The 24357-nt window shown below is 37.7% G+C and overlaps 3 protein-coding genes across 3 annotated transcripts; 2 read left to right on the top strand and 1 right to left on the bottom strand.

Annotated features, from left to right (window-relative positions):
• Positions 1-4932: 4932 nt before the first annotated feature.
• LOC122014437 lies at positions 4933-8523 on the bottom strand. Its single transcript, XM_042570673.1, has 2 exons — positions 7403-8523; positions 4933-6509 (listed from the first exon to the last, which is right to left on the bottom strand). Exons 1-2 carry the CDS (start codon positions 8458-8460, stop codon positions 5117-5119), a joined length of 2451 nt encoding a protein of 816 aa, XP_042426607.1. The 5' UTR covers positions 8461-8523; the 3' UTR covers positions 4933-5116.
• A 2752-nt stretch (positions 8524-11275) lies between these two features.
• On the top strand, positions 11276-13154 carry LOC122014429 (formimidoyltransferase-cyclodeaminase-like). Its single transcript, XM_042570664.1, has 3 exons — positions 11276-11585; positions 11957-12457; positions 12540-13154. Exons 2-3 carry the CDS (start codon positions 12073-12075, stop codon positions 13061-13063), a joined length of 909 nt encoding a protein of 302 aa, XP_042426598.1. The 5' UTR covers positions 11276-11585; positions 11957-12072; the 3' UTR covers positions 13064-13154.
• Positions 13155-13670: 516 nt separating this feature from the next.
• On the top strand, positions 13671-17194 carry LOC122039039 (cysteine-rich repeat secretory protein 38-like). Its single transcript, XM_042599054.1, has 3 exons — positions 13671-13695; positions 15725-16516; positions 16944-17194. The coding sequence occupies exons 1-2, from the start codon at positions 13671-13673 to the stop codon at positions 16510-16512; spliced, it is 813 nt and encodes a 270-aa protein (XP_042454988.1). The 3' UTR covers positions 16513-16516; positions 16944-17194.
• The last annotated feature ends 7163 nt before the right edge of the window (positions 17195-24357 follow it).

Raw genomic sequence — 24357 nt, 5'->3', positions numbered from 1 at the left:
GGCCACCAAAGCATCCGAAATCTGATTCAAATCTATGGGTACATAAGAAATGTATCTAATCGATTCTTTTTAATGAATAGATCCGATCACAACTTCGAATATGGAATTCAAAGGGATCAAATAGGAAATGATACTCTGAATCATATAACTATAATGAAATATACGATCAACCAACATTTATCGAATTTGAAAAAGAGTCAGAAGAAATGGTTTGATCCGCTCTATACATGCATTTGGCCACCAAAGCTGAAGAACCTCTCCCCCATCTTCTGTATGATCAAGCCCCAAATCGATGAAAAAGATGATTCAAAGTAGGGATGACAATGAGTTAGGTTCGGGTTGGATTGTTGGACACCAAACAATCTGTTGCCGGAGATTTTACGAGGTATTAGCTGAATTTAAATTGCACTGAATTAAATTCAACTTACAGTAGAGATGACATGAGCGGATAATTTCAGGCTGCCAGCAGGGGCTGGTTTCTGCTCCGAGCAAGAAGATCGGTTGAGCCACTAGTCTGTGGTAACCTTTTGCCTGTGGTCGCAGCCTCCTTATATAGGAGCTCAAGACCAAAGGACAGTATTAATGATCATTACTCAACGCCAACTTTTAAATGTTGACTGGTCCGACATTCGTGTGCGTAGGTCGCGCTCGTTCACGAGTCAACTTGGTTCAATGCAATCCGGACCCTGGATTTGCACCTCCCTGCGCACCCACGCGTGAGAGAGAGCCTCTCCCCATGCATTTCTTCACATCTTCAATGTATGTGAATCAATGTAAACCAACAAACTTGCCTTGAAACTTCCAATGTAAGACTAAAGTTCCATTCACAATGGAGCTTCTTCTCTTCCACCTCTTCTCCATTCACACTTATTCAACATGGATTTCATATCCTCCATTCATATATCCATTGGGAATTAGATATTCATCTCATAACATAATCATTAAAGAATCAGATATCTTCTATATTAATAATTTTTCTTCTTTCCGCCCAACTAGTATCATTCAATTAAAGTAAATTAGAAAATATATATATATATATATATATATATATATATATATATATATATATATATATATATAATTTACACATAATTTAATCACATTCAATAAAAACAAATTAAATACCAACATAAAATAGTTAGTAAATTTAAGAAAAAAAAAAGTTCAGGTATTTAAATAATCAAATATCATCTTCGGAGAAATTGACATCCCTAATTTAAAGGTGTGGACTGGACGTCCGTCGTAGAAGTATATATATATATATATATATATTTATTTATTTCGGAGGAAATTGTTATCTTGTCATCATCTGATCCTTAATAAGGTGTGGACGTCCACCATCACGCAATTGAAGGGGTGTTGTGCGAGCTAGGTAGATGATCTTCAAGGGCTCGGAGAGCAGATAGAAGGCAGCCAAGTTCGTCAGGGGCTCCAGCAAACTTGTGCAGTTCGTTAATTGCAGAATTTGAGTGCCAAAGCCAGTGCTCGGTAGCGGCGTTACGTTCGGACAGCTGAGTAGAAAGAGATCGCAGGTGATAACCACGGTTATGCAATTTTATTTATTTATACTTTTCATTTATATTTTTAATGTATGATATCCAAGACATATAGGATTGGGCAAGCTTAATCAAGTTCATACATCAGCCATCCCAGACTATGGGAAGCCATCGTACGCAAACCACATAGCTAATGGACCCGACCCGCTACATACATGCTCGGTCATCTATCTAAGTGAAACGGATCATCTCTAGCTCCAATCCAGAATAGATGATTCAGTCGGTCATCAGTCAAATAAGGCCCAAGGGGAAATTGGACCGTCAATGGCCGCCCAAGTGGAGAGGGCAACCCGACTCCGGGCGTTGTCCACAGCTCAGCTTAACATATTCAGCAATCAACCCAAGATCCGAGTAGATCAGCTCATTCATATCCGAAACAGACTGCCCGATCAATGTCCTGAAAGCCCGCTGAATGTGCCTCCTTGTGTCTGTGAACTGTGAAGCCCGATTTTGGAGGGTGAATTTGAATTCCCCTCCGGCGATGCACTCGTGCTCATGCTGTTGTCTGCTTAATTTCTTGCACGTGGATTGTGTGCTCTTCGAGATCAGGCGTCGGCGACGGGGCTGAAGTTATTGACTGTACTATTCTCCATGGGATTAATTGAAGTAGTCTAGCTAGCTAAAATAGCTACAACGTAACATGCAATGCACATGATAAGTTAACATAATTGAGGAAGAGTGCAATCTCATGTGATAACTAGTTTTAATTATTTAATTTATTTTCTTTTAATGATGTGAACATTGTACTATTGTGAGACCGTCGAAGTGATAAATTTCAATTTTTACCGAATTGGAGAATAGAGAAATGATATTCTTAAGAAAAACTCTCAAAGAAAACTCTTAGGGTGTGTTTGGTTCAAGTTATCTTGGTTATGTTATTATTAGGTAATCACATAACCAAGGTTATGGGGAATAAACAATAATCAAATGTTATTTGGTTCAACCTAGGTAATGCAATAAAAACTTGTTTGTTTGAAGGTTTTAATGAATATCTTAGTTTAATATTTTACCGTATTACCCTCAGTTACAAAATCAACTATACATAATATTATTATTAGTATTATTTATTTTTTAATGTTTTTTTACTTTTCTTTTCTTGTATATTTTTTTACTTTTTTATATATTTTTTATTTTTTAAATGTTTTTATATTTTTTATATTATTTATATATATATTTTTTTAATGTTTTTATATTTTTTATATTTTTTATATTTATATATATTTTTTATTTTTTTACATTTTTAATTTTTAATTTTTATTTATTTATTTATTTATTTTTTAATTTTTAAAATTTTAAAATTTTATAATTTTTATAAATTTTTTATTTAAAAATTTTTTACATTTTTTAAAATGTTTTAAAATTTTTTAATTTTTTTAAAATTTTTTAATTTTTTTAAAATTTTTTAATTTTTTTAAAATGTTTTTATTTTTTTAAATTTTTTAAAATTTAAATTTTTTATTTTTTAAAAAAATTATTTATTTTTAAACATTTTTTTATTTTTTTAATATTTTTTTACATTTTTTCTCTTTTTTCCATATTTTTTCTTATCGGAGGGTATTTTTGGTAAAAAAATTCATTAACCCCGGAATCAAGAAAAACCTTAGTGTGCGTTTGGTTTGCACCGTTTTCATTTTCATTTTCTGAAAAACGCGCGTTTTCTAGAAAACAGAAAACGACTTTTTGTCATTCTCTGTTTTTCTAGAAAACGATAGCCAATTTTTTAGAAAACGCGCGCGGAAAACGTAAACCAAACACCATTTTTCAGAAAATGTGCGTTTTCCAAAAAATGAAAATGGAAAACGCGCGTACCAAATGCATATTTAGTTTTCTGAGGTTTTCCGATTCCGGGCTGCATGACCCTTTTGTTGACGTGTTGGGCATGGAACATTACTCGGGAATCATCGAATACCTAAACCAAACAAGGTTTTTATTGATAACCTTAGATGAATAACCAAGGTTATCAAGAATAATCTCAAACTAAACACATCCATAAGGATAGATACATAAATGATAAGATCCAAAAAAATAAAATAATGATTTTCATCATTTATATGTCTATTCTTAAAAAAAAAATTTAAGAATTTTTTTTAAGGATATCATAGCTCTCGCAGAATATTACAGAAAAGTTATGAGTGAGTTGGAGCCGACACAAAGACTGGCACGGCCAAATAATGGGAAATGTCCTTATTCCACCAGACAAACGAAGTCACGTCAATGTAGGGAACACCACGATTCAGTGAATGCTAATCACAGAAGCAACATTTCACTCGCCCCTATCAGTTATTTGACATGTGATATACAATACACATTCCTTTTGGGGATCCACTGATTTATATATAAAATATATATATATATATATATATAGAGAAATGATATGCTACGAATCATTATTTACGGATTGCTACGGACTTAATGCCATGTCATTTTTTTATTAAATTTTTATAAAAAATTTTCTCTTCCTTCTTTATGTTTTTTCTCCTCCTGCTTCGTTCGTTCTCACGTAGCGCCGAGAAGCAGCTCACGTAGCGCGCCCGCCACTCGCCCTGCCGCCGGCCATCTGCCCACCGCCGGCGGCCTCCGGCCGCCTGGACCCACCCATACTATAGGCTATGGGGTGAACCCGTCGGGGATCGCGGCATGATTCCGGCCACATCTCTATTCCCACCGCGATACAGGCGATTCCGAAAGTGTTGGGCAGGCGACTGTATTCCGGCGCGGTCGCATCCGGATTCCGGCCGTGATTGCGTCGGAATCCGGACGCGCCTTCGTCGGAATCCTGACGCGGGCGCGTCGGGACGCGATCGCGACGGAGGCAGGTGCGGTCGCGATGACGATGGCGCGATCGCGGCCGGAATCCGTCGCCATCGCGGCCGGAATCCGATCGCTGCCAGACTCCATCCGATTCCCGGCCGGATTTCAACCGCAATCCGGCAGAAATCTGGCCGCGATTTGGCCACCACGCTAGCGACCGCAATCGCGGCCGGATTTCGGCTGGGATTCTGGCTGCCGGCGGGTGGTCGGCGGGTGGTGGGTGGTGCCCGGCTGGCCAGCGGCGAGGAGGGCGGCGAGGCTGGCACATGCACACGGCGACGAGAGAGAGGAGAACGAGGAAGGTAAAAAAAAAAATCAAAAATATAAAAAAAAAAAACCAAAATCTGTAGGTCGCGGATGAGTCCGCACGCAGAAGTCCGTAATTTAACAAAACTATATATATATATATATATATATATATATATATATATATATATATTATTATTATTATTATTATTATTATTAGCCGGATATATACAATATCTCATTCATGGCAACGTGTATTTTCTTTTCTCCTTTCTCTTGAAAAAGTAAAGAAAAAGAACCATGGACTTTATTCGTAAGATGCGACAAGCCAGAGATGAAATTATTAATGTTCCACAAATATTACATCACAAGCCAGCCAGGTGATATATATAATTAAGATGCGACAAATAATTAATACTTATGGAGTACTGGAGATTGGAGCAACACAATTAACACAAACTCTGACGCATGATGCATGCATGGTTATGCACTTAATTGGAGATTTAAGTTTCTGGTTGTTCAGTATACTGATTTGGATCCTTTTCTGGTCCCTGATCAGTATTTGGATCTTTTTCTGGTTGTTCAATATTCGGAGCCTTTTGATCTGGTGGTTGAGTATTTGGAGCCTTTTGATCTGCCGGTTGTTCAGTATTCGGAGCTTTTTCCGGTCGCTCAAGAATGCCGACATGGTACAGAAGAACCCAGAGATGCGTAATGAACTCCCCTCCGGAAGCAAGATGTTCTTTGTGAGCCTGAACATTGTTGGATGAAGCAAGGTACAGGATGTACTCTGCCCAAAACTCACTCAGCACTTTCCATATCTCCTCCTCTTTCTTAATTTCATCCACCAGCTGCTTCCCCAGCTCTGCTCCCTTTCTTGCTGCTGTTTTACTATTTGATTCTTCGTCCGCCCCCTTCCATATCATCTTCTTCCACATCTCATTTTCGTCTTCGGCGCCCTTCAACACCGCGTCCGTTTCAGTAATCATCTCATCAAAAATGAGCTTCGCTTCGTTGCCGCGATCCGGCAGCAGGTCCGGCGCATACACCACTAGGTGTGCACAATAATTTGATAGCGTGGTGGCGACCTCCTTATAAGTTGATGTTGGCGAAGAAGGTTCACGAGTCTGCGATGTTTTTTTTGTTTCACAGTAGCAAGTAGCGATGTGCCACACCAGAATAGTGTGAGTGCTAGTGGGGAGCTCGCAGGCCCAACCTAGCTCTTTTTTCTTGCCATTTCGTTCCAGTGACTTTTCACCGTTGGAGACCTGCACAGTTTGACTCTCGACTTTGCTTAGTCTAAGACAGTCCACGATCGTCGCCTTGACTGCCTCGGGCACTTTGATGGGTGCATGGGTCGGTCTGCATGGCCTAGCCTGGATGGGGAAGTGCTGATAATGTCTGAGGAGCGAAAATTGGCCAACCTTCTCTCGCACGGGCTGCAAGATCTTTGTCCTGAAGAAAAATTTGAGCGCCGTGTTGACTAAGTACGATTGCTGTAGCCATGGAAACTGCACGTAGATGATCAGCAAGGACACCTTGGTCCAGTCGGAGAGGACGTAGGTGGTTATTTCAGTGATCTCCATGATGAGGATCATGGCTACGAGGACATAGGTGATGTAAAAATCACTGTTCTTTTGGCAGAGAGAAGCAGTGGAGACGATGATCCAGCCGGTGGCGGCCATTAGCAATAGAGACAGGAGGTAGTTGCAGATGGGGAGTCCATAACCGAAGACAATTGGGTACTTGGAGAAGAAGAAGTCTTCTAAGAACCCCAACTCTGTCTTGATCACGCGAAACACCCTGCTCTTGTCATCCTTCGACTTGATCATGAGGTCTTGTAAGATCGATGCCTTAGATTCTTTGATTAATTCTTCATTAGGATTATCAAGAAACCTACATATATACGTGTGTGTGCAAATTAATGGATCAGATAATATTAATCAGGTATCAGGTTGAGAGCAAGCTACAAATTAAATTAATAAAACCATCAAAACCCATGTCAAACCTATATAAATGAAATAGATTAACATTAGCCTTCTATATGACAGTTAGTATTTTTTACTAATAAAACAATCTTTCTCTCTCTCTCTCTATCTAAAATCTCTTGGGCATCCTCTCTGTTCAGTGCGCTGTCATCAACTGATAAAAACTTTCATTAAGTTTATCCTCATCGATCGAACATGCATCTGATAAAGAGAAGCTTAAAACGATAATGGAACATGCATATATTTATCACAATAATTAACCTAAATTTATTTTTCTATCCTTATCATCAACTAGTAGCTAGCTAGCTAGCTAGCTAGTGTCATAGTTCTACTTTAATATAATATTCCAAAGTTGTGTCCTTGTCATCATTTTAATTTACCAGATGTTTAGATGGTATCATATGGGTAAAATAAGATTTCCTTGGAGGGGTCTAATGGTTAGCACATGAAGTACTGTCATCAATGAAATCTGGGGTTTGAATCTCGATAAAACCGAGGTAAATGTCTCCCTTATGTGCTAGTCACTATTCCAAAACTAGTAGCTGTCCATGATTTACCTCCTCCGTATTGGTCCTGGGACGAATTGACGGGGACGCTGAGGGCGAGCGTATTCGTCTTTTTGCCACTAATATGGATAAAACAAGACGTATTTAATCAAATAGAACGTAAACTAACAAAAGTAATAACCTACCGTACTTGGATAAAACATAAACCAACATGCGAGAGGCAATATAATATTATTCATGCAATATATTTAGTGAATGATTAGTGATATATAAATTAATTAAATTGCAATTATACCTTCTTCTGAGCAGCTTCATCAAGGCGAAGGAGAGGCATATGTCTTTGAATCGGCCATCGAGGTCCATTTGGTGCCTGAGCAGGTCGCCTTGGCAGTCCCACAACTTGTCCAACGTGATCACTTTATTATCGATCGAAACCTTATTATAAGGCACCATCTGCATCTTATTCTCCTCCTTCAGCTCCATCCGAAACAAAATCCTGTCTTCTCCGCTGACGATGTATTTATGGCCTTGCTTGTAAACCGTATCAGCGGCATCACTCATCATCGGCGGCTGATCGTCCTGATATCGCAGATAGTTGGAGACGGAGTAGATGGAATCCGCCCCGTAGGTGCGCTTGGCGGCCTCAAAGCTGAAGAACCTCTCCGCCGCCTTCAGTATGATCAACCCCCAAATGACCCACAGGTTGATGACGAAGCCCCGTGAGGTGCGGCCGTTAATTTGGGGGATGTCGCTGGTCACGTCCACCAGATTGTAGGTGAGCATGCCGATGAAGAGCAGCTTGACGGAGTTGGAGTCGTTGAGGGTGCATGCTTCGGCGATGCAGAAGAGGGTGCCCTGGGCGATCATCAGGATGGCCCCCCACACCACGTAGATCTTCTCCAAGGGCTTGGAGAGAAGGTAGAAGGTGGCTATGTTCATGAGCGGCCCGAGCATCTGAGCGAGAAGGTATTTGTGCGTTTTCTCGATGGTCGGGTTGGAGTGCCAAAGCCGGTTCTTGGTGGCGGCTATGAAGAAGGTGAGCGAGATCAGTAGCATGACGCCGCAGGTGATGCTTTCGCTCAACAGTCGCTGCGCTTTGAACGCATTTTCTAGAACCGTGACACTCGGCGTTGACGACCACGACCACGACGTCGAGTTCGACGACGAAGATGAGGACGACGACGATGACGAAGATGAGGATGATGACGACGAAGATGATGATGATGATGCCGAGGAGGAGGAGGAGGAGGATGACGACGAAGAGGACGACGATGATGCGGCAGAGGAGGAGGAGGACGACGACCCAGAGGACCGCGGGGATGGGAAACTTACGCCGAAGCCGGGAGTCGCCATGATCGGAGTTAACTGATCTTGCTCGCATGTAGAAACTATATAATGGATCAGATGTGCATGGTACACAGGGATGAAAGAGACAGGCGACAGCAGTGGCCCTACGCCCAAATAATGGAGCTGTTCATTATTCCAACAGATTATTATGACACAAAATGATAATGCTGAAATTGATCCTGACCATTAATGTTTTAAAAGATATGTCTATTTTATCTGGATCCTCTTTTCTGTTTAGTCTCATTTCTTTCAAAAATAATTTTGGCATCGCTTTCTTCCTCATTTTCTCTCCTTTCTTTTATTTTATTTATTTTATTAGTTACAATAGATGATAGCATTCTGCTTAATAAATAAGAAAATACTAATGACTCGATCTGTAAAATTTCTAAATTCTGTCGTAAGCAACTCATACGTAAACCTATTCGATTTAAGTTTGCTCAGTAGACGTTGACGTTGACATTGGCACTTTGGCTGGGCAGGAGTGAGAATATGAGACTGTCAAATGATGAAATTAAATATAATTAATTACCCCTCGTAAAACAGGAATTGGATTAATCAACGTCGTCGTATGAAATTACCCTCGTGGAATGATGGAATTCATAAGCTTCACGTTGGCCCACTTCACTGTGATATTTAACCCAAAAAAGGAAAACTAGAAACAGAAATAAAATTGCTGAGGCGAGCAGAGGACAAATCAATGACGCCGGCAGTAATTGACCGGAGATGACCATAAATGCTTCCACATGCCATATATTTGATTAAAAAAACAATATATAATATAAAATTCAGCTTTTTACCCGATGATAGAAAAATTATCAAATCATACCAAATTCCATTTTTACCCTCTTACTATTCCAATCGAGTGCTATAATTTAAAAAAAAATGACCAAAATTATCGCTCTTACTACAGTAGATAAATTAATTTTTGAGGCTATTTATATTATAATAAGGGGAAATAAATAAATATATAAAAATTAATTTTATGTCATTTGGACAAAAATTAGTTGATGGAATCATAGAGCTCGGAATAATATTAAATCAGTTTCTATATGTTTCTCTAATTCTTATGATTATATAAATGATCTAAAATATCAATTTGACTTAAGAGCAATAACTTTTTCAACACAAATGCATCAAAAAAATCTAATTCATGTTTAAAAAAGTATTGTTCTCAATATATTATATATTAAATTAAATTAATATTTGAAGGTATGAATATAATCATAAGAACTAAACAAACTCATTTAAATTAATTTCACATCGAGTCCTCTAGGTTTATCAACCGATTTTGGTCGAATGAACCTAAAGAGTTTCAGCCAAAATTGATTGATGAATCTAGAAAGTTCGGAATGACATGAAATTAGGTCATATAAATTTATCTAATTCTTATGATTATATCAATACCTTTAAATATCAATTTGATTCAATATATTGAGAATAGTTATTTTTTGAATATGAATTAGATTTTTCGGACACATTCGTATTTAAAAAATCGTTGTTCTTAATATAATGAGTCAAATTGATGTTTGAAGTATTTATATAATCAGAATAATTAGATGAACACATAAGATATATTTTTATATCATTTCGAGCTTTCTGAAATCGATTAATAGACTTAGAAACCTATATGAAACTAAATTCTAGTTATATATAACTCACTATATTGAAAATAATAATTTTTAAATATAAATAACTTATTTTTAAAAAAAAATTGATTGGATTGCTACAATTGTAACACTCGAATGAGAACAATAACATATAGGATTATACTCAATTTTATAGCAAATTATATTTCATTATTCTTTTTATAGAAAATTTCGGATACTCAATTTTCAATGATGGATATCTAATTCCAACTCTCGAGTGCCTATGCTATCTATATAATTAGTCAGGCAATTTTAAAATGGGCGCGGTGGATGATGATTATACTTATTTAACACAATGATCAATTATTCCCATTTGCATTCGGCTATCTAAAATACTAACCTCATGCTTGGCATGGAAAATATAATATGTTTCAATAAGATAATTATATGTTTAATCATAACATTAAGATTCCTACTCTAGTACTCATTAATTAATTATCCTATTCCCATGAGTTATTCATGACGCAGACGTGTAAGAAAGCAAACTGACGAATAAACTTTTTTGATTCCAGTCAGTCAGCTGCCTTCCTTTCCTTTTGGACGTCCACGATAGCCACACACATGGAAAATATCTACACAAACTGTTCAATTCTCGATCGTCTAATTCACTCCCGACTCACTTCACCTAATTAATTACTCTGTGAGCTTGCGTAGTTCATCTATTTCGCTTTCTTGACTCAGTCTAGCTATAGACAGATGCTGTTATATATAATAATATTTCTAAAAGTCTTTTGGCGTTTCCTGGACATGCTTTCTCATTCAGTTCACATACGGTGAATGGTGGTGACGAAGGTGATGTCTTAATTTACTCTAAAAGAAAGAAAGGAAAGTTGGTTTCTGAAGTTGCTTCATCATTGATACGCAACAGACAACAACTATCAATAAATTAAAACCTAGCTTGACTCCTACTATTTGTCTTTGCTTATAATTGTTTTTGAATAACAGTATTAAATTAATTAGTACTTCATTTATATTATTGTGTGCATGGTTATAATTGTGGTTAGCTAGCTCACATGAGTGAGACTCTGAGAGACGACAAGACTAAGTTTGGCAGAAAGTAAAAATGATTGGTATGGACGACATAAGGGATCGTACTGCAATCATAGAAGATGAGTAAAATGGATAGAATTCCGAGTATACAGAGAATTCCAGCTATCTAAATGAGAGAGCAGGAGCACTTAACAATAACAGAGACGGGGCTGTAGACCTTCCTTCGCCACCGACACTAAGAGAGCACAATGGAGAAAAAAGTGTTTTTTTTTTTGTAAAACAAACGAACCAGATTCTTCAATTTCTTTATTATACCTCATCAGCCGTTGATTTGATTTTGATCGATGGAGTTAAAGGTCGAACGAAATGAACGTATCTGAGCCACTCACTCGCAACTGCTTCCCCTTCTTCCTCTCGGCCATATCGATTCGCTGCAGCACAACGAGGCGCGCGATGACGCCGGCAGAACGTCCATCGGAACTGCGGCACGATGAAGTTAGTTTTTCTTTTCCTAATGATGAGTTCTAGAAGAAGGGGAAAAACTCATATGAACCATAAGTCAAATATTTATATACGCGCGTGTGTGAAATTCGTCTTTGAATGAACCAGATTGTGAGATAATTATGCAGAAAACTCATACGAACACGAAGTTTTTTATTTGTAGATTTACTTTTTTATCCAGAGTAGTTTGCCTCTGATCCATCAAACTGAAATTTAACATGATAAACAACTAATTGAGAATTTGAGAGTATGTGTAAAGATTTTTCTTTTCCACAAATTCAAATTGGTTTTGTGAAAACGCCTAAGTATATGCTTGATTCATCAGTTAACATATCTGTAAATGCTCATGAACTGATGTTTAACAGGTGCATTAGGCTGAAATTTCCATTGTTTTGACACTAAAAAGGTTTGATGAATATAGACGGATTATTGGATAATTTGTTGTTAACTATCTGCAAATAAACGGGACAACAAAGCCAAGATGCTCAAAAGTATGCTCGCTTGCTGCAAGCTCTACATCTCTGAAAGCCGAAATGTTCATGCCCTGGAATTGATTGAGCATGCTGCAAAAGCACATCCAGAAGTCGTTCTCATAAACAAATTCAAGGATGAAGTTTATAATCGAGTTGGCTACACAATTGTTTCACCCCTCTCCATTAACTCAGATGCAAGTCCATTAAGGACTGCGGTGTTTGACATGGTTAAAGCGGCCTTCGAAGCTATCGATCTCGAATTGCATTATGGAAGTCATCCTCGTCTTGGAGTTGTAGACCACATCTGCTTCCATCCCTTGGCCCAAGCTTCGCTTCCCCAAGTTGCTGAAATTGCAAAATCAGTGGCATGTGACATTGGCAAGAAACTCCAAGGTTCCTGTTGCTTCTTATGTTAACTTACAAACTTTCATTCATCATGCTGTTGGTTTTGTAACTCTTGTGCAATGCAATGCAGCCCCAACCTATCTATATGGAGCATGCCATGAAGGAGGAAGAACTCTTGATTCGATAAGAAGAAAGTTTGGCTACTTCAAACCCAACTCGGCTGGAAATCAATGGACAGGCTCGCTGAAAATGGAGATTTTGGAGCTGAGGCCTGATGTTGGTCCCCTTCAGCCTCCATCATCCAAAGGCATTGTGGTCGTAGGAGCTACACATTGGGTCGACAACTACAATATCCCAGTCTGGTGCACTGATATCGACTCTGTTCGGAGAATTGCGAGCAAGGTAAGGGAACGAGGAGGGGGGCTAAAATCGGTGCAAGCTATCGCCCTATCTCATGCTGCAGGCTGCATTGAAGTCGCATGCAATCTGCTTGATACGAGCATCACAGGGGCTGATCAGGTACAAAGTGAAGTCCAGAGACTTGCTGCGGAGGAAGGATTCAAAGTGGGGGAAGGATATTCTACTGATTTCTCAAGAGAAAAGATCACTGAAATGTATCTTAGATCTATTTCATTTTCATGTGGAAGAGGTTGATATTTTACTGATTTAATTTCTTACAAACCATTATATTTAATTTGGAAATCAGCTTCCAGTAGATTTTTTTTTTGATATTTTTATTACACCATGTATATCTTCATTATATTTTCTCTCTCCGCTATAATATTTAAAGAATATATTCCATTCTCTAAGTTTAGAGAAATATTATTCATAAATACTAAATTTAGGGAATGGATAGAATAGCTGATATAAAGATTTTTTAATTATCCTATCTAAAATTTAAAGTAAAATCTTTGGATAGAATAATTAATATAGATGCTCTTAAGTGATAGGTTGTCACATGAGTGCAAAGATTAAATTTTCAGAGAAATAATTTTTTAAAGAATAAAATCCCTCTCACCTAAAGAGGTGACTTGATTTACTCTCCTCATTTCGCTATAAGGCCGGCGATGAGTAACCGTTGGGACGAGTAAGTCACATTTTGCCACTTGTAGAGAGGTGTGTCCCATCGGACGTAGCTAAGTTGGCACTCGTGAATAGATTTGCATCACAAGAGCGCTTAAATCCCTTAAGGTTTATTCCTTCAGTGAATAAACCTCCTACTTAGGAGGCCGCTGAGTATCATGATTTTCCTCTCTTTAAGATGGGCAGTGGAGTGGAGGGGCGTGGTAATACCTTTTGCATCCTATTCATAATTACACCTCTAATATCAACAAGTGGCTAATTGGAATTCTCTATTCTAAAAATGTTTGATCCTCCTACGAAATTTATCAAAAAAATTTGATGAAACAACTTAATTGATTAAAATGATTTGTTTTTTTTTTAAAAAAGATAAATACCTATTGAATATAATTGATGATGTACTCATTTTTTCTAAGCTTAGTCCATTTAACTATTCTATCTTATAATTAATACGAACGATCAAAATTATGGTGTACCAGAATTCGTCAATTTAATTAATTGCGTACTTCAAGCCTTAGATTTTTTTGCCACTGACTTTAGTTTCATGGTTATCCTCTAGAATTAGATGTAGCTTTCAGTTTACCTCCTCGACAGGGGCCGGCACCTACTTACTACCCCTAGTTATCATGTAGAATGATTTTAGAGATCAAACCCACTATATGTTGTTTTCATCTAGAATGATTACAGGTCAAACATATTATTGTTTTCATCTAGAAAGTGCCCATGCTGACTCATGGAGTGGCACAGCAATTGATAAAATAACAAGTGATATAAACACTAGCTCCATAAAAAATTGTGCAAAATGATTAAAAACTATTTAATTATAACAAATTTAAAATGAAATAAATTATTTTTTTATCAGAAATTCATTAATTAATAGTATACGGATTAGGGGGGTAAATAAATTAAGTTGCTCATGAGTTATTCGAATCTTGATTTGATAAAAATTTATTCGAGCTCGTTTTAATGAGGCTCGTTAAGATAAACAAATCAAGTTCAAGTTTCACAATACTCGGCTTATTAGCTCGTGAACGTGTTCGTTAGTAAGCTCATGAATTAACTTTTAAATAAAATAATAAAAATTTTAATATTGAATTTATTGATTTTACACTATACTTTTGAAAAATATAAATAAATTTATTAAATTTATTTATTAGAATAAAATTATAAATTTTAATATTAAATATATAATTAAATTTTTAATGAATATTTAAATTTATAATTTATATTTATTAAGCTCGTATAGACTCGATAAAAATTTGAATAAACTCGTGAGTCATAAATATTTTTTTCAAATAAAATTCGAGCTCAACTCAATTATAAATGAGACAAATTCAAATATTCAAGAGTTCGACTCTGCTCGACTTGATTATACCATGAAGTATATTATGATAATTCACCTGAATAATTTTAAATAATGTGTAGCATACTCGTAGCACTTATCTTCTCAAGTCCTCTTGCTCCTCCTGATAATTTTGAATCTTCCTACAAATTTTATCAAATAATTTGAAGAAACAACTCAACTAATTGAAATAATTTGTTTTTTTTTTAAAAAAAAGATAAATGCCTATTAGATATTATTGATGCTTAACTTATTTTTTCTAAGTTTATTCCATGGAACTATTCCTTCTTATAATTAATACGCACGACCAAAATTACGGTGTATCAAAAGTCGTCAGACTAGTAGCGCACTTCAAGCCTTGTGTTTCTGGCGCTGATTTGTTCATTTGTTCTAGAATGATTACAGGTCAAACACACAATTGTTTTTCATCTAGAAAGTGGCCACGCTGGCCAAAAAACAAGTGATATAATTAACAATAGCTCCATAAAAATTTGTGCAAAATGATTTTATACTATTTAATTATACAATTTACTAATAAATTCACTGATTAAAAGTATATCATGATAATGCACCCCGAATACCTATATATAGTGGGTAGCACATACTTGTATACATACACTGAAGAGTAAACCTCACCTTCCTACGTAGAACTTATCAATGACAATGACTCCTTCAGCCGAGATCAAATCTTCTGTCCTCAAATTTCTCTGTCTCTATGTCCCTTTGCCGATCGGACGGACTACATTACATCTCAAGGATGTCTTGCACATCACGAGGATACTGCACACATCCTAAAGATGTCATGATGCCTTGATATGTAATTTGATCCGTCCGATTGGTAAGGGACACGGGGACAGAAAAATTTGGGGACAGAAGATTTGATCTGCCTTCAGCCTGCCACATCCTCCTCCTCGTCTCTTCTCTGAGTTTCATCGCTGCCCAACCGTTGTACAACGTCTGCGGCACCACCAGCAACTTCACCGCTAACAGCACCTACCAAACCAACCTCGATCGCGTCCTATCCTCCCTCTCCGACAAGGCCTCCACCTCCGGGTTCGCCACCACCACCTTCGGCCAAATTCCCGACCTCGTGATCGCCCTGGCGCTCTGCCGCGGCGACGTCAAGACCACCGAGTGCCGCGCGTGCCTGAACACGGCGACGAAGGACGCGCAGCAGATCTGCCCCTTCAACAGGGCGGCCATCGTCTGGTATGACTTCTGCTTCCTCCGCTTCTCCAACGTGGAATTCCTCGGCTCCACCAGCAACGACCCGGAACTCCTCTTGGGCAACACCGCCTACGTCAGTAACCCGCAACGCTTCGATCGCCTCCTCAATCTTTTGCTCAACGCGACCCTCGACACAGCAGCCAGGTCGGACGAGCGGTTCGCGACGGGCGTGGTGAGCAAATTCACGGAGGAGAACCCGACGGTGTACGGGCTGGTGCAGTGCTTACCAAGCTTGTCGGCGTCTCAATGCCGGCAGTGCGTGCGCGGTCTGTACGACCCGCTGCCGTCGTTCCTGCAGGGGAGGCAGGGGGGAAGGGTCCTCGGGGTGACTTGCACCATGAGGTACGAGATCTATTCCTTCTTCGAGGGCGCACCCGAGGTGACACTCACAGTCCCGCTGGAAAACGCCACGCCGCCTCCGGCGCCACCTCCGCCCGCCGTACCCTCCCCATGAAAAGGTAAGAATATAATTGCGATTGTACCATTAGGCTTCACTAAATTAAATTTATTACGCTAAATTATAGACAATTAGAAATTCATTTCAAACTAATATTAATTAAATTCGTATAATAATATTAGTAGTAGAGATTTTTTTTTTTTGTAGAGATTATTTTAAATTTAAAGTGATGTGAAAAAAAACTGATAAAATTATTTTACACTCAAAGTGCTGCTGAGAAAAAAAGAAGATCCTTTATGGCTTATGTATTTTTATTACAATTTTTATGATAAAATCAAATAATATTATATTTGATGAAAAATTATTTACTGGATATTTACCTTTTTTTGAAGAAAAAATACCAATTATATTTTGTTAAAATAGTGGAGAGTTAGCTCTTATAATTATTATTAATGCACATACTAAAAGGTGCACGTGGTGGCATGCAGAAGTGGTCCTCTTTAATGGCAAGAAGTCGTCCGGTTGCAGTGCCTGGCTGCGTCCACGAGTTACCTTCGAAGGGAAGGAGCCAGGAGCCCACAAAGAATTGCCATTAAAGTAAATAAATGGAAGAAAATTCCAGAATTCCAGAAGTCTTGAATTGGTCAACTGCAGAGCTAGAAAATTATCTAAATAAAGCTTACTATTGATCTTCTGTTCATCAGTGCTTCTTCATGTATAATAAAATTGCCATTAAAGTAAATAAAGTAAATAAAGGAGCCAGCCAACAAAGAAAATTGCCAGCCAACAAAGAAAATTGCCATTAAAGTAAATAAAGGGACGAGAATTAAATTCTAGAATTCCAGAAGTCTTGAATTGGTCAACTGCATGATAAAATATCTAAATAAAGCTTATTATTGATGTTCCCTTGATGTGTGTTTCCACATGTATAATAAAATCTATGGCTCTAGATTTGCCATATCCCAAAAATATTTAAAAGAAAACCTCAAAATGGAAAGATTTGGCACTGTTTACTTCGAAAATGATAAAAAGGAGAGGAAAATAATCTATTGTCGAAAAAAAAAATCCTAAGAAGGGAAGAAGGGAAAGGAAAATAATAAATAAATAAATAAATAAAAAAGAATCATGATCGGGGTCAGGCATCATGGCTTATTGCCGACTTGTATGCTCATGCATTGTTAGACTTTGGAGCTACACATTCTTTTATATATGTGACTTTTATTTCAAAACTAGGCATTTCTCCTTATAGATTAATTATGGGATATAGTATTTCTTTATCTTCTCGGGAAAAGTTGAAGAGCAATAGTATGATAAAGAATTGTAGGATCCTAATGAAAAAATCATACTAGGTATGGTGATTTTATTGTTCTAGACATGACCGACTTTGATGTAATTTTTTAGATGGATTTGTTGTCCCATCACAAGGCCACCATCGATCGTAAACGATGAACCGTCAAGTTGGAATTGTCAAGTGATAAATCCTTTGTTTTCTATGCTGCACCAAAACCAAACTTACCTTATGTTATCACCATGTGTAAAGCCCAGCGTACAATGAGTATAGGATGTGAGAGTTTTCTAACAAGTATCTCCATAGATTCAAAAGTGTTTCGATCGAGTTTAGGAGAAGTAGAAGTGACTCCGGATTTTCCTGAAGTATTTCTAGATGACATTGCGAGACTACCTCTAGTGAGGGAGGTGGAGTTTGGGATTGAAATAGTGACAGGAATCACTGTGAAGTCTAAAGCACCGTACAGGTTAGCACCTACGGAAATGAAGGAATTAAAAGAGCAACTGCAAGAACTCTTGACAAAGGCTTTATCGTACTGAGTGTGTCACCGTGGGAAGCACCGGTATTATTTGTTCACAAGAAGGATGGATCGATGCGCTTATGCATCGATTACTAAGAGTTAAACCGGGTTATAGTCAAGAACAAACACTCACTGCCAAGAATTAATGACCAATTTGACCAATTGCAAGGAGCGGAAATATTTACTAAAGTCGATTTAAGATTGGGTTACCACTAGTTGAAAATGAAGGATGTCCATAAGACTACTTTCAGAATTCATTATGATCACTATGAGTTCCTTATTATGCTATTTGGGTTAACCAATGCACCAGTAGCATTTATGGACTTGATAAATCATATTTTTCAACCGTTTCTAGGTTAATTTGTCATTGTCTTCATTAATGACATATTGATCTACTCTCGCAGTCAAGAAGGGCATCATCAACACCGGACTACTGTTTTGTAGATTCTGAAATATAGGCACCTATATGCGAAGTTTAGCAAATGTGATTTCTGGATGGATCAAATTACAATTTTAGGTCACATTGTTTCAAAGAAAGGTATTGAAGTGGATCCATCGAAATTAGAAGTGATTCAGAATTGGGTTACCCCAAAGAAAGCCATTGAAATCCAAAGTTTTTTGGGATTGGTAGGATATTATCGGAGGTTCATTCAGAACTTTTCCTGGATTGCTTTGCCATTGACATCTCTGACCAAGAAAGGGGTAAAGTTTAAATGGTCTAAAAAATGTGAGAAGAGCTTTGAAGAACTGAAGGAAAGACTGATGACTGCGCCTGTTCTAGCAATCTTAGAGGGTATTGGACGGTTTGTAGTGTATAGAGATGTCTCCAAGAATGGTTTAGGAGCTGTGTTGATGCAGGATGAAAAAGTAATTGCTTATGCCTCTAGTCAACTGAAGGCGCATGAGCGAAACTATCCTATGCATGACCTCGAATTAGCAGCAATTGTATTCGCCTTAAAAATTTAGAGGCACTATCTTTATAGCGAACGCTATGAGATTTTTACTGACTACAAGAGCTTGAAATATTTCTTCATGCAAAAGGAATTAAATATGAGGTAGAGATGTTATTGTATTTTCATCATGACTATAGTATATTTTGAGTTATATTGACTTTTACTTCATATATTGCCTTGTCATGAATAGACTAGGATTCTTAAATTGTAAAATTATTTTCAAAAATTATCTTTAAAATTCTAGGATAAAACTTTTTATACATTTTTCAAAATTCCTTATTTTTAGAATTTTCAAAAATCAGTTTTAGCCTAGAATAGATCAATCACTTAGAAAACATACTTCTATAGATATAAGGTTTGAGTATCTCACCCACACATTAGGGCTAACTTGTTTGTGTATTTCTGAACTTAGAAAGGGGTGAGATGTATAGGCAAATTATCTGGACTTAAAGATTTTTATATCAGTGCATCGACATAAGTATGAGGGTTAAAAACTAAACAAATATTAATCAGATTAAGTATTTTAGCTTAGTCAAACACTAACTGAATACAATTAACTTAATCTGACTAACCAAGTGAAAGCTGCTATCCTCTGATAGTTAGTAACTAATAGTTAGACAGTTAGTTTTTTTAAAGTTAGGTCCAGGGGAGGATTAATTGTTTGCATACTTATCATTTTCTCTTCTTTGAAAATATTTTTACAAAATTACTTTTGAAAAGTATTTTTCATTTCCTTAAAAATACTTTAGCAAAATTATTTTTAAAATTGCTTTAATTTTACAAATTTTATTTTATTTTTTAAAATTGTCTTTCATAAATTTATTTTTGAAAATGGCTTTCATAAACCTATTTTTGGAAATTGAATTTTATAAAACTTGTTTTTGATAAATGTTTTGAAAAATTACTTTAATTTTGCAAACTTTTTTTTTAAACTTGGATTTTATAAACTTGTTTTTGATAAATATTTTAATGCTTTAATTTTACAATCTTATGTTTGAACATTTGTATTTTACAAAACTTATTTTTGAAAGGTGCTCTAAAATTAACTCAATTTTGCAAACTTATTTAAATTTGCAAAGTTAGTAGATTTTTGCCTTAGTATTTTTGATAAAAAAATTTAGCTATTTTTTAAAAAACTTAGCTAATTTGAAAAAGTTAAAGGAGGTTGAAAACTATTTCTGATTTTTTAAATAACTTTTTCAAAATTTTCCTCCTCCAGGTCAACCTGAAAATTTTATCAGAATTCTCTATTGTTAAATTTTATTTTCGAAGTTAACTTATTTTCTAACTTATTTTATATTGTCAACCTGAAAACTACATATGCTTGTCATTTTTTTTATGAATGTCAAGGGGGGAGGGTTAGGTGATTTAAGTTAGTTAGAAACAAAATACCAAACATAAAACAAGGTTAAGTTAAAAACCATATCGTTTTTTATAATTACTTATGTGTTTGCATAATTTTCAATAACTTAATCCAGGTTATCATTGCATCAAAAATGAGGAGATTATTGGTGCGGTTAGCACTGATGGTCTAACTCAGGTTTTGATGAATGATAAAGTAAGTTAAGTTAGTTTCATTATGACCTAACACTTTGACGAAGTGTATATATAGGAGAAGCCCAGCTAGGTCGATGGGCTGACCTGATAGCTGGCACGAAGTCCAGACTAGTCGACGGGCTGACCGGATGTCTGGCACGAAGTCTAGCTAGGTCGACGGGCTGACCTGATAGCTGGCACGAAGTCCAGACGGGTCGACGGGCTGACCAGATGTTTGGCAGGTAAGTTAAGGTAAGTCACTAGAGGGGAGTGACTTGTGAGGGCGTGTTCCCAGTTAGGGAACTTAGGCGTCGATCCAACTTAGATCCATTTCGGAAATCTAAGTTGTGATCGTGACTAGATTCCGGTCTTAAGGAGACGAAATCTAATTACTATTCTATTTTATTATATTTCTGCTAACTTTTGTTTTGCATGGTAGTTTAATTTTTATTTTGCCTTGGACTAACATTTTCTTGCAGAAAAAGGAATTTCTGGAAAATGGTGGTCCGGGCGCCCGGAAGGTAAAATTTATCTCATTGCAAATTTGGAGCACGCTAATTGGCCGAACCTACGTCACGGTCCAAGCGTCCGGAAGGGATCCGGGCGTCCGGAGCATGCCTATAAAAGAAGGCATCCACAGAGCATCAGAACAACAACTCCTTCTACAACTACTCTGTTGCGCTCTGCCCCTGCGACGCTGCGAAGCTACTCCGACAACTTGTCCTTCAAGTTTTTTTCTTATTGTTGCTGGTATTTCGATTTAATAGTTCCTGTACCTTCTGTTGTAATCGATTTGTAAATTATTAGTGATTGCCCAATGAAAGTACTCAATGAGTGTGAGCCTTGGAGTAGGAGTCGACGAAAGTTCCGAACCAAGTAAAACTAACTCTTATTAGTGTTGTGATTTTCATTTTTCCGCTGCGTACTCAACTTCGAATTTTCGATCACTATTCACCCCCCCTCTCTAGCGCTTTCACAATCCAACAAAAGATTGCGTTTATTTTTGTGTAGGTTATTCATCCCTCTCTAGCTGGTCGCCAAGGGACCTAAAATAATGTCGTGATGCTCCTCGACATGTACGACTCCGACTGCTGCCTTAGTGGATGGCCGAAGGAAGGTGGAAGTGGAGTGGCAGCGGCGTGCATGATGAGGAGGGGAGTGGCGACTGGCGTCGACAAGGAGGCAAACGTGGCGGCGTGCATGGCTTTGCTAGTGGCAGTGGAAAAAGCGAAGAAGAAGCCCTCCTCCTCTAACAAGCCCTAACAGTGAATTCCCCAAAATGTCTCTCTCTCCTTTCCTAATTCCTCTCATATTCCTAAGATATATCTGGATCATCACATTTGCATCATAAACACTGTCATTTATTCTTGTGTTTCATTCACGTCCTATGCATGTTATTTTTATGATTACATTATGTTTTTGCTAATATATGAATATGTTTGTTGGTTCGTTAGGCTCATCATGCTTGGATGATACAAGTGAGTAAGTTGCAATTAATGAAATGATGGATGGCTATGAGGTAAAGTAGTCGAGGAGGCGAGAGGAAAGCATGACACGATGTCTGAGGACCGCAAGAAGCATGTTATGAAATCACATTCTTTTTTTTCGTGTCATATGTTTTGTTAAAAACTTGATAGCAAGGTTCTAGATTTGATTTATGAGTACATACCAATATTTGAGTTAAATTTTATGCAAGTTATTTCATAGTATGAGACAAGGATACTTTCTAAATATTTTAATAAAGTCTTCCGCATATATCTTGCATTTATTGTGTGTTATGTCATGAATGAGACGTCTGGGATGTTTCAACAAGAACCCCAAGAATTTTAATGAAGCAAATGAACATCTAGAATGGAAAAAGGTAATGCAAGAAAAACTAGATGCTCTTATAAAAAATAGAACGGAAATTACAATCTTACCCGAGGGCAAAAAGGCAGTAGGGTATAAATGCATGTACAAAGTCAAACATAAGAGTGATGGTTCAATAGATTGTTTTAAAGATCAACTAGTGGCCAAAGGATACATTCAAATTTACGATATTGATTATATGGAACATTTGCTCTCGTACTTAAAATGAACACAGTAAGAGTCCTTTTATCATTAGCATTCATCAACAAATGATCAATGTATCAAATGGAATTCAAAAACGCTTTTCTATAGGGGAAGTTGGAAGAAGAAATATATATGCAATTATCTCAAAGGACCCATTCAAGAGAGGAAGGAAAGATTTATTGACTAAGAAAGGTTATCTATTGGTTGCAACAATTTACAAGCTAAATTAAGTTCTACACTTATTAGTCTCAATTTCAAAAAATGCAATAGTGACTGATCCTATCTGAACGCTGAATCAGCGGACGCTGGGCACGAGGCGCTCTCCGATTGCTGACGTGGATCTTCGACTGGAGGCACGAAGCTCCGGCGAACCTGCACAGAAGTCGGGCCGGGAAGGGGTTCCCGGCTGCAACCCTCCGACGCTCAAGTCAGGCAAGCAAGTGGTGGAAAAAGTAGCTCCAAAGGTGTCTCACGCGTACCTCCGGCGAAGTCTGCGGCTCTTTATATAGAGTGGTGGAAGAGCTCCTACACGCCCACCGAGGCGTGTGCGTGTTCGCAGCTCATACCTAGGTGTGTGTCTGTCAGAAAGCTTACCTGACGCCATACTGCTACAGTCACATCGCGCCTTCGATGGGACAACAGGACACCCAGTTGTCAGATTAGGAGTATGGCCTAACCATACGACTTGACGGCTGTCAGAAGATGTTCCTGTCCCTATTTACCCACCACCGGCCAGGACGTTCGTCCGGCCGGTTGGACGAAGAACGTCGTCCGGACGGTCCTCATTCCCTGAGCCGGCCGGGCGGCGCACCCCTCACGTCCCGCCTTCTCTTAGGCCTTCCGCTCGGCTCTTAACTATTGTTTAAACTGAGCGTCGGAACCCCGACCCTAATCAGGGCACCTTTTACTATCAGATGTTAATTAGCCGGCCGATCGGCCTACCCTTTCCTCATGAGTCCGATCAGCTCGGCCTTTTCCGACGGGCCCCCCTGGCCCTTTGACCTCCACGTGGCGTGGACCCCTCGTAATGGGGTCCCCTGCCTTGACCACCGGATCAGTGACTTTTCTCTTTTTTATTAAAACTAATGATCTCTCTCTCTCTATATATATATATATAGTAGCATAAACTTCATTAACTGAGCTAAAAATTTTTGAATGTCTAAATTTGAAATTAAAGATTTAGGAAAATTAAAGTATTTTCTAGGTATAGAATTAGCCTATTCTCTTAAAGGGCTAGTTCAATTCCAAAGAAAATATATTCTTAACCTTTTACAAGAGACAGGTAAGCTAGGAGCATAGCCTGCCAATAGTCCATTATCTATGTATGATGAAGAAAAGGATAAGGATGAGTCTTTCGTTGACATATAGACTCACCTACCTGATTATTACCAAACTAGATATTGCATATGCAGTTGGCCAAATCAGCCAGCATATGCACACACCTAAGATGAGCCATTGGAAGACCACTAAAATGATCCTCAGATATCTCTAAGGATCTTTAGGAAGAGGAATATGCATGAAGAACAACAAAAACTTAGAGATTGTCGGCTATT

The sequence above is a fragment of the Zingiber officinale genome, chromosome 1A, assembly GCF_018446385.1.
Source record: "Zingiber officinale cultivar Zhangliang chromosome 1A, Zo_v1.1, whole genome shotgun sequence".
Lineage (NCBI taxonomy): Eukaryota > Viridiplantae > Streptophyta > Magnoliopsida > Zingiberales > Zingiberaceae > Zingiber > Zingiber officinale.
Note: the sequence above shows the minus strand (reverse complement) of the source record. Positions and strands in the feature narration are given on the sequence as shown.